The sequence below is a fragment of the Pecten maximus genome, chromosome 13, assembly GCF_902652985.1.
Source record: "Pecten maximus chromosome 13, xPecMax1.1, whole genome shotgun sequence".
Taxonomy (NCBI): Eukaryota; Metazoa; Mollusca; class Bivalvia; order Pectinida; family Pectinidae; genus Pecten; species Pecten maximus.
The window spans coordinates 26478997-26491217 of record NC_047027.1 but is presented as its reverse complement, the minus strand read 5'-3'; the positions used below and the strand labels follow the sequence as shown (position 1 = coordinate 26491217).

General features: G+C 40.2%; 1 protein-coding gene across 1 annotated transcript in view; it reads right to left on the bottom strand.

Moving 5' to 3' along the window:
* Nucleotides 1-1574: 1574 nt before the first annotated feature.
* Nucleotides 1575-12221, bottom strand: part of LOC117340584 — a 117828-nt gene continuing 107181 nt past the window's right edge. The window contains exons 33-35 of the mRNA XM_033902344.1: nucleotides 8937-8996; nucleotides 4400-4628; nucleotides 1575-3450 (exon numbers count right to left, since the gene is read on the bottom strand). Coding sequence (XP_033758235.1) covers nucleotides 2702-3450; nucleotides 4400-4628; nucleotides 8937-8996 — 1038 coding nt within the window. The 3' untranslated portion in view covers nucleotides 1575-2701. The remainder of the gene's footprint in view (nucleotides 3451-4399; nucleotides 4629-8936; nucleotides 8997-12221) is intronic.

The following is a 12221-nucleotide window of genomic DNA, read 5'->3' as shown; positions in this document are numbered from 1 at the left end:
ATGTATCCGTTTTGAATGCTAATGCATTTGTTTTAGATGTTCATGCGACTCTTTTAGATGTTTATATATCCGTTTTGGATGTTCATGCATTAGTTTTGGATGTTCATGTATTCGTTTTAGATGTTCATGTATCCTTTTCCGATGTTCCTGTATTCGATTTTGATGTTCATGTATTCGATTGGGATGTTCATATATCCGTTTTGGATGTTCATTTTTTTCGTTTTTGAAGCTCATTTTTTTCGTTTTGGATGTTCATTTTTTTTTCGTTTTTGAAGTTCATCATTTTCGTTTTAGATGTTCATGTATCCGTTTTACATGTTCATGTATCCGTTTTACATGTTCATGTGTACGTTTTAGATGTTCATGTATCAGTTTTGGATGCTCATGTATTCGTTTTCGATGTTCATGTATTTGTTTTAGATTTTAATGTATTCGTTTCGGATATACATCTTTCTATTTATGATGTGCATGTTTCCGTTTCTGATGTTCATATATCCGTTTTAAGTGTTAATTTTTCAGTTTAAGATGTTCTTGTATCAGTTTTAGATGTTCGTGTGTCCGTTTTGGATGTTCATTTTTTCGTTTTGGATGTTCATGTATTTGTTTTAGATGTTCATTTTTTTCGTTTTGGATGTTCATTTCTTTGTTTTGAATGTTCATGTATCCGTTTTGAATATTCATGTATCAGTTTTGGATGATCATGTATCCGTTTCTGATGTTCATGTATCCGTTTCTGATGTTCATATATCTGCTTAAGGTGCTAATATATCAGTTTTAGATGTCCATGTATCCGTTTTAGATGTCCATGTATTCGATTTGGATGTCATGTATTTGAACAATACTTTTACAAACAGCTGAGATTGGTTTAGCACTGATTGGCTGTTCTATTTATAGAATCGGGTATTCATAGACGCACTCTTCTTAAGTTATTGTACAAGATGTGTGGAATTGACAGACATACAGTTATAACTATGTTAGGTGTATTCGTAGAGAGGTACATGTCACAATATTCGTTGACATGGTGGCCACACACCTGTAAATTATTTGGGTCGGATATGTGTTGGAAGAAATCAGCTGTACAGACATAACTACTGCCTATTTACACTGTACAGAAAATATACATTAATTCAGCACAGTATCTTGTAGACGAAAGACTTCACCATGAAATGACTTAAAATACAGAAAGAATCCCTCCAATACAATATAATTGTGACAATGCATCATTTTAAAAAGACATTAAACATATACTTTATGCTGCACTACATTCTCTCTTCTTTCTCCCTCACTCTCACTCAATTCTTCTTGTCTTCCTCGCACCTTTCTTACTATCACGGATACAAACATGGTCACTAGCTTGAGAGAATGATTTAAAACAGAAGATAGGGGAAACAAATGCATAAGTTAGAATATAAACAGCTGATAACATTTAAAACCTATATACTAGCCAAACACTTGTGGATTCATCCGACCATGATCACCTTCTTTACGAAATCTCCTAACCGTGTCCACCTTCCTTACGGAACCTCCAAACCGTGTCCACCTTCTTACGAAATCTCCCAACCGTGACCACTTCCCTTAGGAAACCTCCCTACTGCGATCACCTTGCTTTAGGAAACCTCCCTATAATGACCCTTTTCTCCTGATAACTCCCTACCATAACTGTTTATGTTGCTATGGTAATAGTATGGCATTTTACAGCACACATAAAAAATGTTTGGTTTGTCTTGTCAAATTAGCACAGCTGAAGGCTGGTAGATGTTCTGCATGTTTCTGAGTAACATTGTATCCATAGGAATCCTATGTATTCAATATTATCGCGGGACATTTCGATAAGAAGCTGATCATGGTCGCTAAAACGTATTCCAGTGTATGTATCACATTCTAGAATTAAACATGGAAGAATATTGCATTAAAAAGTCCTGTATGATGGCTACTAGCTATAACAGCACACTATGACATACATGGTGGACTTGTACACCCGCTAGACCTCTCCTCAAGGTAGATAAACCTCGCAGGAGAGGTAAGCCTCGCAGGGTAGGTAAGCCTCGTCCCTGGGCAGATTAACTTGTACAGGGTTGTACACCTGTTAGACCTCGCCTCTGTGTAGATAAACCTCGCAGGGTAGGTAAGCCTCGTCCCTGGGCAGATTAACTTGTACAGGGTTGTACACCTGTTAGACCTCGCCTCTGTGTAGATAAACCTCGCAGGGTAGGTAAGCCTCGTCCCTGGGCAGATTAACTTGTACAGATTGTACCCCCCCTAGACCTCGCCTCAGGGTAGATGTCCCTAGGCAGATAAGACTTTTACAGACTGTACACCAAGTAACCCTCACCCTGAGAAAACCTCCCTTCGGGGAAGAATAACTTGTACAGATAGTACACAGTCTCCTCTCAGGGTACAAAAGTTTATACAGATCGTACAAAACCGGACTGTGTATGATGTACTCCAGGGAACTTACAGTTGTGCAAGCCAGGTGTACAATATGTAAGTACAGTGTGTGTGTACACTCCAAACACAACAGTAGACTCCGTATAATGACTTGGACCTGGACATCTCACCTGTACTGACCAATGGTCACAAATGTACAAACTGACCAATGGTTACACCTGTACAAATTCACCTGTGACCCTGTGCCGCTGGTACAGCAAGACCCGTGAACACACCGCCGAGTTGACAAGTAAGATATGGATTATACAAGTCACTAAATGTCTACAGTCATCTCCTCCAGGGCGGCGCCACCTTCCACCGTCAGACGGTCTAGGTCGGTCTTGTTGTCCAGTACACACGAGCTGTCTATAAGCTGCCTGTTGTCGACAGCACATTGTTCCGTGCTGGAGAGAATATGGTCATCACTTTGTGTCCTAATGTTGTCCGTGTCGCTTTCCCCCTCAGTGTCTCTTTTCTCTACCTCCTCCCCCTCCACATCGCGCATTTCTACATCACTCTCAGTTAGATTATCTCCTTTCTCGCTATTCTCGGTGAGGTTGTCTCCCCTGTCCGAGCTCACTACCATATCTTCCTCTAGTCCACTTTCCCGACCAGCACCCCCCTCGGGATCAAGGCGATCACTGGCATCCTCATAGTCCTCAAGACTATCCCGTCGACCACCTGTACCATCACCATTACTTTCCACTACAGGAAGTTCCTGAATCAAGTCCTCCACAATTTCTGTGATTTCGTCTGCCAACACTTCGTCGACTCGATGTACCTCGATATTCTGACTGTCACTAGGGGTATTAACCTCCTCCTCTGTCAGAGGCGGCGGGTCCTGGTCATCAACAGACTCACATTCTGGAGGCTCTGCTCCTACCAAATTCTCACCCATAATATCCACCATTTCCTGTGGCAGCTCTGTTGCCGTGGAGACAGTGTCTGTCTCAGGAAATTCCATCTCCATGGCATTGACTGGTTCCACAGTTTGAATTTCAAGTTGGTCTTCCTTTGCGTTTTCTGTAAAACAAAAGGAGTAAAGTTAATACAGTTTGGAACAAAAAAATTTCAATTTATTCTAACTTCAGACACAAGAAAACCCTATTAAATATTTTGCTAGCTGTTAGTCTTGTAAACACTGAACACTGTCAGAATTATACATTTTTAACCTCTGCATAAACTTTTCTCTCTTTTTGAGGAAATTGGCCACAGACCAAAAATTGGGAAATTTTGTTGTGTTCTGCGACAGTTCAGGGAATTTTGGTCAGTAGTTGTAGAAAGAGGTAAAGACAATAAGTCGATATGTAACAGAGCGCATGATAAATTAAATTTAAATCACTGCCTCCGCTAGGGATCGAACCCGGGACCTCTGGCTTACTAGTCTTACGCTCAACCGATCGAGCTAAAGAGAAGATCTCTCTAGCCGAGCGGTATATTGCGACTAGTATTTTCCAGTGTTACATACTCCCCTTCCAGGAAAGAACTCGTCCTCGAGTTTCCAGGGGTAACAGCGATGCTTGTGGAGCAAGGCTGAGTATTTTTCCCGGGTCCCTACATGGGCGCCAATGTAACAGAGCGCATGATAAATTAAATTTAAATCACTGCCTCCGCTAGGGATCGAACCCGGGACCTCTGGCTTACTAGTCTTACGCTCAACCGATCGAGCTAAAGAGAAGATCTCTCTAGCCGAGCGGTATATTGCGACTAGTATTTTCCAGTGTTACAGATAGGTAACCTTATTTTAATAGCGATCATAAATTATTTAACATCAGGCCTAATGGGACCATTATGCAGAGGACCCTGAAGGTAAAAAACCAAAAACAAAGAATGATTAAGCCTGCATTTAACTGAAACTGAAAATTAAACAGCTTTTGAAAGAATGCTTCAGATGATTGAAAATGGGAACACTCAGGGGCCAAATATCGGCCTTTGAGAGGACAAGAGGGACCTGTAGGCCTTGTCCTTGTACCTGTGTCCGTATCGGTAGAGTCTATCTGGGTGAGGGTACCATCTTCCGCAACATCGGATGCTGTCGAGGCCACAGAGATAATACTTGTGGGCCGTGCAAGTGTTACGTCAGTAGGCGACGAGGATGACACACGTCGCTGGATTTCCCGCAACATATTTAATTCATCCTGGGCAGCCTTTAATTCCTGCCGTAGTCGTTCTCGCTCGTCATCGCGGTTATTGACCACAGCCTGTCAAAGGGAGATAAGTATTACTAACAATATATACTTAACGATGTTGACAGTGTAAAACATACACATAAACAAACATTCTTTATTTTCATTTAATTCAATCTTTTTTTAAACGGAACCTGATTTCACTACAAAGTTCTGAACAAAATTTATTCGAAAATTCTTTCTGAAATATTCTACCATTAATAAATTCAATTTCAAATCTTACTCTACATGGTATAATATATTTAAAGTGAAGCCAAGATTTTAAAGGTTTTCTTCAAAGGTACGTTTTATATCCAGAGACATTAAATGTTACTGGATCACTGTTAAATGTTAGTTGACTAAGTTTGTGTAGCGGGATCTTGGTTGATATTTCGTGGATTATAAACTGTGATATATTACGTAATATTAATGATTACATTTCATAATGAATATAAATTATTTTCCGTAATATTGATAAAGCATGCAAGCACATAATATAAAAACAAAATGTATATAATTTACGAGACAATTCCAAAATAAACAAAATTCCAACATAAAAACACACTGCTATTTTACCTTAAAATCGTAACCAAGAGGTTGAATTGCCTCGTGCATTCAGTAAACAAGGAACGCTACAGAGCTACCAAAGCCATGCAGTGACACTTAACGCCCATCAAACTGGGTCACTAATGGGGCCACGCCCATCATATAGTGTCTTACACACACTGGACACCCGACATATACAACACACCAGCTGAAGGTCGGGGCAGCCATGCTGCTGTAGCGAGATCCAATTATCCGAAAAACATGTGTTTCCACTATGATTACCCTGCACTGGCCTGATTGTCAATATTAATTTGGTAAAATTAAATGTCTTAGTGTTTATTATTGCAGAGAAAAACGGCTGCTTTATAGCAAACATAGGGCGCAGTAGATGCACAGAGCGATGGATATTATCGGCACAAAGGACAAAGTCTTCCTCGATCTACTAACACCCTCAAGGCTCTCTTAACAAGACTGATACACTGTTCCTCGATCTAACACCCTCAAGGCTCTCTTAACAATACTGATACACTGTATCTGTTTTGAACTCTTATATTATAATCTCAATTTTATAATTTGCCTGAAAATTTTCTATATCAAAACTTGAGTACTTAAAATGCTAGACATATATAGATTATATCCAGATATACTAATTGATCCCGGTGTATTAATTTATCTGAAAGATATTTTTTCTGAAATATGTTATATGCAAAATAATAACTTAAGAAACAAATAAAAGCTGTATTCATTAAGCAAGTAACCAGTTTGGTAATAAATAGGCCACACGACAGGGGGGAAAAGTCAATCTTGGGGCGGTCAAATATCGCTGGTATGCGTGTATCTGTCCTAAAGCATGCATGGCTACAGTCGGTACAAACTCTGATTACACCTAGCTAGTTTCATACAGGCCCGACAGTCACATCCCTCTATGTTCATGTACAGACAATTAATTCCTAACTCTTCCATTCAATCTATGTTACTCTAGTGTATTTCATCATTTCCTTCACATCCGATTATTGACCATGATTTTTTTTTGCATATTGTTAAGGTTGTTCCTTGTTTATGTTTTGAAGGGAAAAAAATACAAAAAAAAAATTAAATGAATAAAGCATGAGGATGACTCTAGCTCTGCAAAATCAAATCAATACAATTTACAGTATAACTGGACACGTGTCCCCTGGTACACCTGTTGACGAGACACGTGTCTCTGATGTACCTGTTGATGAGACACGTGTCCCTGGTGTACCTGTTGACGAGACACGTGTCTCTGATGTACCTGTTGATGAGACACGTGTCCCTGGTGTACCTGTTGACGAGACACGTGTCCCTTGTATACCTGTTGATGAGACACGTGTCTCTGGAGTACCTGTTGATGAGACATGTGTCTCTGGTATACCTGTTGACGAGACACGTGTCCCTGGTATACCTGTTGACGAGACACGTGTCCCTGGTATACCTGTTGATGAGACATGTGTCCCTGGTATACCTGTTGACGAGACACGTGTCCCTGGTATACCTGTTGACGAGACACGTGTCCCTGGTATACCTGTTGATGAGACATGTGTCCCTGGTATACCTGTTGACGAGACACGTGTCCCTGGTATACCTGTTGATGAGACACGTGTCCCTGGTATACCTGTTGACGAGACACGTGTCCCTGGTATACCTGTTGACGAGACACGTGTCCCTGGTATACCTGTTGATGAGACATGTGTCCCTGGTGTACCTGTTGATGAGACACGTGTCCCTGGTGTACCTGTTGACGAGACACGTGTCCCTGGTATACCTGTTGACGAGACACGTGTCCCTTGTATACCTGTTGATGAGACACGTGTCCCTGGTATACCTGTTGATGAGACACGTGTCCCTGGTATACCTGTTGACGAGACACGTGTCCCTTGTATACCTGTTGACGAGACATGTGTCCCTGGAGTACCTGTTGATGAGACAAGTGTCTCTGGTATACCTGTTGACGAGACACGTGTCCCTGGTATACCTGTTGACGAGACATGTGTCCCTGGTATACCTGTTGATGAGACACGTGTCCCTGGAGTACCTGTTGACGAGACACGTGTCCCTGGTATACCTGTTGACGAGACACATGTCCCTGGTATACCTGTTGACGAGACATGTGTCCCTGGTATACCTGTTGACGAGATACGTGTCCCTGGTATACCTGTTGATGAGACATGTGTCTCTGGTATACCTGTTGACGAGACACGTGTCCCTGGTATACCTGTTGACGAAACACGTGTCCCTGGTATACCTGTTGACGAGACACGTGTCCCTGGTATACCTGTTGACGAGACACGTGTCCCTGGTGTACCTGTTGATGAGACACATGTCTCTGGTGTACCTGTTGACGAGACATGTGTCCCTGGTATACCTGTTGACGAGACACGTGTCCCTGGTATACCTGTTGATGAGACACGTGTCCCTGGTATACCTGTTGATGAGACATGTGTCTCTGGTATACCTGTTGACAAGACACGTGTCTCTAGTATACCTGTTGATGAGACACGTGTCTCTGGTATACCTGTTGATGAGACACGTGTCCCTGGTATACCTGTTGATGAGACACGTGTCTCTGGCATACCTGTTGAGGAGACATGTGTCCCTGGTATACCTGTTGATGAGACACGTGTCTCTGGTATACCTGTTGATGAGACATGTGTCTCTGGTATACCTGTTGACAAGACACGTGTCTCTGGTATACCTGTTGACGAGACATGTGTCTCTGGTATACCTGTTGATGAGACACGTGTCCCTGGTATACCTGTTGACAAGACACGTGTCTCTAGTATACCTGTTGATGAGACACGTGTCTCTGGTATACCTGTTGACGAGACATGTGTCTCTGGTATACCTGTTGACGAGACACGTGTCCCTGGTATACCTGTTGACGAGACACATGTCCCTGGTATACCTGTTGATGAGACATGTGTCTCTGGTATACCTGTTGACGAGACACGTGTCCCTGGTATACCTGTTGACGAGACACATGTCCCTGGTATACCTGTTGATGAGACATGTGTCTCTGGTATACCTGTTGACGAGACATGTGTCCCTGGTATACCTGTTGACGAGATACGTGTCCCTGGTATACCTGTTGATGAGACACATGTCCCTGGTATACCTGTTGATGAGACACTGTCTTTTAAATAATACTGAACATATATCAGATACAAGTTACTGCAGGTTCTGTCTACATGGGGGGTTAGTATACATGGTGGATAATGTGTGGTGACGTTACGCGTGGCCCTGACCAATCAATGGAAAGGTCATTTCTACAGTGACCTTGGCCCTGACCAATGAAACTGCCTTTACTAAAATGACTGTGGTCCCAGTCCTGGCCAATCAAAATACATGTACTATGGTGTCTATGAACCCTATCAATGAAACTCATCATACTTTGGTGACTGTGGTCCCAGCTAAATCTAGGGTATCTATGGCCTCAACCAACCAAACTGCTCATACTATGGTAACTACAGCCCAAGCCTATGAAACAGCCCGTACTATGGTAACTATAACCCCAGCCAATGAAACAGCCTGTACTATGGCCCCAGCCAATGAAACAGCTTGTACTATGGTAACCATAGCCCCAGCCAATGAAACATCTTGTACTATGGTAACTATGGCCCCAGCCAATAAAACAGCCTGTACTATGGTTACTGTGGCCCCAACCAATGACACTGCCCGTACTATGGTGACTGTGGCCCCAGCCAATTATACTGCCCGTACTATGGTGACTGTGGCCATGCTGTGTTAGTAAAGGTAACAGAACTAGAGATGCGGACTCACTGAGGAGGAGGAAGATGCGGGTTGTCCCGCGGTCAGGGCCGAGTAAGCCCGCGTCTTTTCCTGTCAGAACAAATACATATTACATACAGCAACCTGTCGAGGGGTTTATGACCCTGTAACTTTGCTATAATATGTCTAAAAGGCCTGAGAAATGTCTGTTGTGGGTTCTAATTTTTTCTTCTAATAATCAAGGATTCCAGTAAATCTATTGGGAAAGCATGATTTCATATTTTGAAACAGACTTTGGAGAGTGAAAATGTGTTCAATGTAAATTCAAATATCTTTTATATTCATTCAATTAATTTCCAAACTCTCAAGACCAAATTCTGATGTAAGAAAAAAAAGTTCGATGGGATAGAAAGTCCATAAAGCCAAAGCATTTCACACATATATTCTTGAACAGAAATCATTTTACAATTTTTTGTGATATAAGGAAGATACCGCCATGTCTATAGGGATAAAGACTTAATTGTTTACATTAACTTTCAGATTAAAGGTCTAACCAACTGTACTTTTCTTTGTAATCATAAAGTATCAACATTTCTAAAGTAACAAGATGTTGTCTTCCATGACTATCATTTTCGATGTTTGTTTGTTGTTTATTTATCTATTTTTTGTTTTTGATTTGGTTTTTTTGTACTGTTTTTTACCAGGTATAGGCCCGGGGGGCTACTGCATTGAAAATGAGCAAAAGTTGTTTGTTTTTCATAGAAAGGATTGCTTTTACCTGAAAAACCTGATTAATATGGGCCTATATGCAGAAAAAATGAAAACAGGTTGGGCTTATCCCCAAGCATGTGCTTATACCAAGTCAAATATTGTAAATAATTTCAGATTAGACATTAAAGTCCATTGCAATAGAAATTGATCAACAGAATATTCCATTATAAATCTATAGATACATAACGTAATTTTGTAGGCATTACAAAGGAAGAAAGGTGCAGCTATAGTAATAACTGTTGGTATTGTATAAGAGTATTCTTGTCATAGTTTTCTAAGGACTGGTTACACATTACTTCACAAAACTTCTCAGTGCACTTAAATAAACAAGGACTTTTTAAAACCCAAAACAGAAAATTGCTCAGATCTTCCAGACAGCAATACAGTGAGCTGGGACAGCGCTGCTAGCAAACTGTGAAATAAGGATTTTCATGACAATGTGAACAATCATCCTCGATCTATAAACAACAGTGATGTTTGTGTACCCTGCATGCCAGAGACTTGAAAAAGTACCGGGTCCTATGACAAACCTTGGTAAGTTTTTTCTCATATATATCATATATGTTACCATTTTATGACACTTTTTTTAAAAACTTATACAATAAGATAACTTTCTGTCACAGTGACCAGTTTATGACACTTTACCAAAAATTTACACAAAAAGATAACTTTCTGTCATATGGTCATCAAAACTTGACACAACTGGAATTTGGATATTATGTATCAAAATTTTCAAAACTATATACTGAGGTAAAATATCATATTATTTTTATCATTTAAGTATGTACAGGCAATACTGTTTAACCTTTTCACCCCTACTGACCATATTGGACTTCAAATGATGAATGAATGGCAGAGTCCACTAAAATTTCTTAGGGTTGAAAGAGTTAATCCCTGTTAGAATAAGGTGTTGGTAACGGAATAAGGGGCTGTGATATACCTGTAACTGATAGCTCAGTTGACAGATTCTATCCTTAAACAGAACAGTCTGTGTTTCTCAGGGAGCAGACATACTAAGACTTTCCTGTGCTGTTATGTCTCTGGCAAAACACTTTACCCCAAATGCTTTAGATAGCATGTAACTACCCTCCTGCATGTTGTTCAGTGTGGTAGTCACCAGCTACTACAATGATTGTCTGTTTGTTTTGTGGATTTATCGCCCGGTGAACAGCCAGAGTCATTTTGCAGTAGAGTCTCCTTATAGTAGTTGGTGACTACCTCACTGAACAACGAACGGGAGGCCCATCGAATGCCATCCAGAGCATTTGGGGTAAAATGTCTTGCTAAAGGACATGACCACTACAGTAGACAGGTCCTCTTATAAGATTCCAGAGAAACAAAAAATGACATGGAGACTCTGCTCGAAATTACAACTGGTTGATATACCCACCAATCTAACAACAAACAGACAGATCTGCAGTTCAAAATGATACTGTAATCACCAAGAATTATATTCACAATTTTTTAAGAATGCTTTACTAAAATTAACCCTCCTAAATTTTTGCATAAGAAATTCTGATAAGGATATGCAAAGTATTTTCCTGGTCTGGTGAACATGTGTTTACAATGACATTATCAGTATTTTCCTGGGCTGGTGAAGACATGTTTTTAATGACATTATCAGTATTTTCCTGGTCTGGTGAAGACATGTTTTTAATGACATAATCAGTATTTTCCTGGGCTGGTGAAGACATGTTTTTAATGACATTATCAGTATTTTCCTGGGCTGGTGAAGACATGTTTTTAATGACATAATCAGTATTTTCCTGGTCTGGTGAAGACATGTTTTTAATGACATTATCAGTATTTTCCTGGGCTGGTGAAGACATGTTTTTAATGACATAATCAGTATTTTCCTGGTCTGGTGAAGACATGTTTTTAATGACATTATCAGTATTTTCCTGGGCTGGTGAAGACATGTTTTTAATGACATTATCAGTATTTTCCTGGGCTGGTGAAGACATGTTTTTAATGACATTATCAGTATTTTCCTGGGCTGGTGAAGACATGTTTTTAATGACATAATCAGTATTTTCCTGGGCTGGTGAAGACATGTTTTTAATGACATTATCAGTATTTTCCTGGGCTGGTGAAGACATGTTTTTAATGACATTATCAGTATTTTCCTGGTCTGGTGAAGACATTTGTTTAATGACATTATCAGTATTTTCCTGGTCTGGTGAAGACATGTTTACAATGACATTATCAGTATTTTCCTGGTCTGGTGAAGACATGTGTTTAATGACATTATCAGTATTTTCCTGGTCTAGTGAGAACATGTGTTTAATGACATTATCAGTATTTTTCTGGTCTAGTGAGAACATGTGTTTAATGACATTATCAGTATTTTCCTGGTCTAGTGAGGACATGTTTTATAATGACATTATCAGTATTTTCCTGGTCTAGTGAGGACATGTTTACAATGACATTATCAGTATTTTCCTGGTCTAGTGAGGACATGTTTACAATGACATTATCAGTATTTTCCTGGTCTAGTGAGGACATGTTTTATAATGACATTATCAGTATTTTCCTGGTCTAGTGAGGACATGTTTTTAATGACAT